General features: G+C 35.7%; 1 protein-coding gene across 1 annotated transcript; it reads left to right on the top strand.

The window, feature by feature from the left end:
• Positions 1-809: 809 nt before the first annotated feature.
• Positions 810-3,443, top strand: LOC131060689 (uncharacterized). The gene is made up of 2 exons (XM_057994019.2): positions 810-1,846; positions 2,876-3,443. Exons 1-2 carry the CDS (start codon positions 1,334-1,336, stop codon positions 3,236-3,238), a joined length of 876 nt encoding a protein of 291 aa, XP_057850002.1. The 5' UTR covers positions 810-1,333; the 3' UTR covers positions 3,239-3,443.
• Positions 3,444-5,555: the final 2,112 nt, after the last annotated feature.

Raw genomic sequence — 5,555 nt, 5'->3', positions numbered from 1 at the left:
ACAAAATTAAAGTTGGCATCTAAATTCTCCTTCCAAAAGTATCTAGTAATCCTAAATACCTCCCATATAAGAATCTTTCATCTGGTAGATCTATTTTGGGTCCTTATGTCCCAAAATATGCTATCCTTTGTTTCCCACCATCCTATCAATCTACACAAATCCCTATCCATCAAGATTTCCTATTTTGCCTTCCCCACCTCTCCATCTCAACTCCTTTAATTATGTTATTCATTATCCCACAAATCTTATATGTTGTTATCTAAATCGACTTAAATGATATCCTAAACATAATTAAGATATATAAAAGAGATAGTGAGTCTTATTAGATCAACATTGAAGATATTTGAAAGTTTGCCTCTTCAAAATAACCTATTATTTTCAATTATTATTTATAAACATCAAACTTAAAAAAATAATGTACAAAATCATAATAAAAAAGCATCCAAAAACTGAATCATTGTTATAATCTGATTCCAACATGTGAAAAGTGCATAGTTTATTTATCTTGAATCTTCAATACTAAATTTAATTCTAAATCTAGTTCTTAGCTGTCTAACATTATATTGACATTAAAAGCTGATTCATTTTTGTTCCCCTACAATTCTACAAAACCATGTGCCCCTTACTGAAATAAACCTTTATTCACCTCCATCAATTTTTACCTTGCTTCTATCTCAAATAATTCCATGGAAGATTCTCTCTCATTCAATTATTTAAGATTTAATCAATAAATTAATCTGCTTTCTTTCACTTTAATTATTATTATTATTCTCCGACAAAGAGAAAAAAAAACTGGTTTAACCAAGTTACAGGTGGGTGCATGTGAAGCTGTGGGAAACATACTCCTCCGACAGCTATGGAGAACGCGTCAAATTTAGGGTTTCCGATCTCCAGGCGTGAAATTGTAAGCTGGAAAATACGCGTACGGCGAAGATTCAAAGCTACCACCGGCCATTATGCAAAGGTGGATAATGGCGTTGTCGTTGGTAGAAAATGTCAGACATCGGAGCAGGAAGCGTGAGATATGAGTGAAAGTGAAACAACTCTATAAAATAGAGATTATAATTTCCCAAACTGCTTTGTATAATATGATATAAGCATGTCAGACGAGTAAGGTCGGAGGGCATTATCATTCAGGCTGTCTGTCTCTATCAAACACCTCAACAAACACAGCAACAGCAAAAAATAATTATAATACAAGGCGGACAGAAAGCGAACTGATACAAATCTTTAGGTAATTTATCTCTGACGCCTATTTCTGCATCAAAAGCCGCGTTGCAGAAGAGAAATTGGAGGAGGAGCATTTGGGTTTTGGAGAATTTCAGGGGGGGGAATGGCGTGGTTTTGGTGTTGCTCGAAACGGGAGAAGAACAAAAATGGGTCATCAGAGGTGGTCGGAAATGGAGCCAAAGTGCATACGGCTAGTGAAATGGTAGAAAGCGCGACCGCCACTGCATCTGCATCTGCATCTAAGGCGGGCAAAGGTCCCTCCCAGGGCCCTGTTTTAATTGAGCTCTTTACTTCTCAGGGTTGCACAACTTCGCCCTCCGCTGATCTGCTTATTTCCAAATTGGGGCGCGGTGATATGCAAGGATTGGAGGTGGATGTGCCTGTGGTTGTTCTGGCGTTTCATGTGGATTTCTGGGATTATCTGGGATGGAAGGATCCGTTTTCCAGTAGTCTCTGGACTGTGAGGCAGAGAGCCTACAGTCAAGCACTGCAGCAGGACAGCATTTATACGCCGCAGGTTGTGGTGCAGGGCCGGGCGCAGTGTTTGGGTTCCAATGTCGATTCGGTTATCTCTCTTGTTCGATCTGCGCCTCGATTTACAGCTACCGACATGCAGGTGAGTCTTGAATATTTAGACTTTTCAAGGAAACTTTTATATTTGACCTCAGATATTTAAAAATCTTAAACATTTCAAAATAAAATTTGAATTCTCTAACCCCATGTTTTAATCTAGGATGGCTTTTCTTCCCGAAAAAAAATCCAGCCACTCAATATCTTTGTTCATGTTCCTGTATTTACTTGTTTAAAGCACTGCTTTATTTCTTGAGAGAGTTAGAATATTTCACCATCTTCTATGACAATTTGCAGTTATCCTTGATCATCCAATTTAATTTTGTTATTCTGTATCTTTTGAGTCCAATCTTTAGGAAATAGTGACCAAATCTGTGATGCGAAGTGATTTACTTCTCACATGATATGGTCTGTCATGATTTTTATTTTTCGATTTTAAATATTTGGAGTTCACCTCTAGGAAAGAATGAGGATGCCAAATTTGTCCAGATCTGTTTCGCGTATTAAGGTTAATACTAATAGAATTTGTTATAATTTTTTGGTGTCAAAATCTCCGAAGTTTTTTAAAATTTCGGTTATATTCCAGGGTATTTATTTGTTTGTATTTGGTTTTCTGTCTTTGGTTTCCCTTGATTTATTATTGGGGATGGTTGGGCTCCAGCTAGAGCACCATTTTCAGAATCAGAAAAGGGTGATGATACCCAAATTTCGTTTCCTATAATAGTGTTATGTTTTTTGTTTTTTTTGGTCAAATTAATCTTATATCAATGAAGTATAATAATAAATGGTTTATTTTTACAAATTTCTTCCATGGTGATCTAATTGCCAGGTATTTTAGTCGTAAATTCTTGTCTTGCAAGGAATTTGATGAGAATTATTATGCTATTCTTGGTGTTTTTGAAGATCGGTTCCAATTATTGTCATATTTGTCCTGTTTTCACGAGAATTTGGTTTAATTTTTGCTACAAAAGTTGTGATCTTCTGTCAATCTCTTTTGATATTTCTTTTATGTTGTTGTTTTAAGCTTGTTCGTGTGCTGAAGATGAAAATGGAAACATTATTGATTTTTGTGCAGGCAACTGTGTCAAAACCCTCTGAATCTACTCTGCAGGTGAGCCTTAGTGGCCCACTGAGGTTCAAAGTAGATGGTTACAGTCTAGATGTGTTGGTGGCTCTTTATGAAAATGATCATGTGACCGACTGCACAAAGGGGGAGAATAAGGGCCGTGTTTTGACCAATGATTTTGTTGTCAAGGGTTTGGAGAAGGCCTGCACTGTTCGTGATATTTCTGCTCGAAAGACTGTCACTGGAAAAGTAACCTTCAATCTATGGGAAGGATTTAGCAGAAATAAATGTGGATTGGTCCTATTTTTCCAGAACTCTTCAACCATGGAGATTCAAGGAGTCCAGATTCTGACATTGCCCAATAACATTTGAAGGTCGGATTGTACCCGTTAAATTAGCTGCAAGTTCAATTTTGAGATTCATTTATGTTTGTATATGGTGCTCTGGCAATTATAGGTCCAGATCCATTTTCTTGTGGCCTCTTGATTTGGTGGGGAGATCTTGATCTGTGATTGTGTGGATAATGCTTCATGTATATTAAATTTTGATTCAATTATATATGATTTCAGTTGTGTTAGTCCTGGAGAACTGCATACAAATCCCACATAGCGACTAACAATTTGGGTCTGAAAGATACACATAGTAGCTTAGGATTCTTGAATTTTCTCAATGTTTCTACAGATTAAATGTTTGAATCTAGAAAATCGGTTCTGTTATTAGCTATGTTGTGGATGGTGAGAGCTGAGTCATGGGGATTTTCTATTAGTTACAGAAATTTATCAACGTGGAAGGAAATCTCATTATATTAAGTATCACTTACCATGAAACAATTTACAAGTTATATTAATCTCATAAATAACTAACCTACTTGGATGGTTGACAAGGTATAAGTCGATTCCCAGCTATACTGAGTGTCACAGTTCTATAATTCTAGAGAGACTTGGATCTGATGGGACTTCGAATATTTGAGATCTATTCATGTATGTATTTGGTATTATGGATCAGCTCTATTCCCCTTTTTTGGCTATTGATTTGGCGGGGGAGCTCTTGATCTTAAATTTTGTGGAAAATGCCTTTCATATATTAAATTTGATTATATATGATTTCAAATGCGTATTCTTGCCACTTAGACAACGACCTGGATCTAGAAATTGCACGGATTATTTTGGAATGCTTATATTCTTGACCTGTCATGAGCTAAGGAGTAGATAATGGCAGCTGAGATCGGAAGATTTTGAATTAATGACATGGGCATTATTAATGGTGAAAGGAATCTTATTATAGCTACCAAATATTAAATGATACTACAAAACAATTTGGAAATTAGAAACTTCACATAAATAACAAACACTACTCTATGGGTCCATCTACAATTAGACATGGTCTCTTAACCTATATAAATTTATATACTTGGATCTGAAGATAGTGTAAACATTGAGATCCTTAATATTGTATTGGTGTGTGTGGTGATTCTAGGTTCATATCCATTCTCTTTAGGGCTCTTGATTTGGTGCGGAGCCCTTGAACTTGAATTTTATGAAAATGTCTCTTGTATGTTAAATTTAAAAATATGTGTTTTAGATGTTATTATTAGACAATTGCATGGTAAACCCACATAGCAAGTAACAAGTTGGGTGTGTGAAAATAGTATGGAATTCTTGCAGTCTTTGAAACCATTACCTTGTCTATCTTTATGAATCTTGAATGTTTGCCCTGCTATGAACAATGGAGTAGATGGTTGGAGCTGAGTCAAGAGATAATGTATGTGGATAAAGAGATAAGAAACGTGGAAAGAAATTTCATTATGGTTGAATATTAATTGTTGGTCAAACTCTTTGTTGTAAATTAAGAATCACAAATTCTTACATGGTTATCCAATTTCCAACCAAACACAACAATCCCCACCTGTTTGATTTTGGAAAATCGAATCTTCACCTATCCGATTTTGTAGTCTCTGATCTGACCTATATATACCATCCTCACCTATCCGATTTTGTTGTCTGGTCCGACTGGACTTGTTCAAAGTAAATTTGAAAGAATAAATACTGAGTGTTCTGTTTGTTTGGGCCTAATTTTTTTCTTGCTATTTATATGATCACTGGAGAGAGTATGTTTGATCTAGACCTACAGGATTGAGATCTGTTTTTTGGGGTTCTGTATTATTCCTCCTGCCTCATAAAAATGAGCACCGTGGTAGACAAGATTTATGTTGGTAAATTCAATTTGTAGATAAAAGTTGCATGTGGGGCAAGACTTGTACTTCATTCATGTGCTGAGAGCTGTACTTTATTCACATTCTGGAGATTTTTAGTGTTTGAAAATGAAGAGAGATCTGATTTGATGCCACCAATCAATTTGAAATCGCCTTCATATTTATCAAGAGGCACGTGTTCCTCACTGTAGACCATATAATGATGTTTGAACTCATAATGGAAAGAGGAAAGATGATAAATCGAGTCTTAATCTTTTCGCAATTATCTGTAATGGCCTATAATTAAGGCCTTAATATAGGCAGTTTTTATAGTGTATTGTTTTAATGGTCGATCTTCTAGGGTTATCTCTAAAAGGAGTCCTATTCTTCAGCTATTCTGCATCTGTACTATGTTTTTCTTTATGATGGGGTGTAGATCCGCAACTCAAATCTCAATAGTTACATGTTTATTGTAGGGATTTGATAATATATTCGGAA

Source organism: Cryptomeria japonica, chromosome 6, assembly GCF_030272615.1.
Source record: "Cryptomeria japonica chromosome 6, Sugi_1.0, whole genome shotgun sequence".
Lineage (NCBI taxonomy): Eukaryota > Viridiplantae > Streptophyta > Pinopsida > Cupressales > Cupressaceae > Cryptomeria > Cryptomeria japonica.
This window is presented reverse-complemented; position numbering and strand designations above follow the sequence as displayed.

Excerpts from the sequence above, each read along its gene's own strand:
- LOC131060689 (XM_057994019.2), top strand. The coding sequence starts at position 1,334 with ATGGCGTGGTTTTGGTGTTGCTCGAAACGGGAGAAGAACAAAAATGGG. Across the intron at positions 1,847-2,875 it reads TTACAGCTACCGACATGCAG|GCAACTGTGTCAAAACCCTC; the intron begins GTGAGTCTTGAA and ends ATTTTTGTGCAG.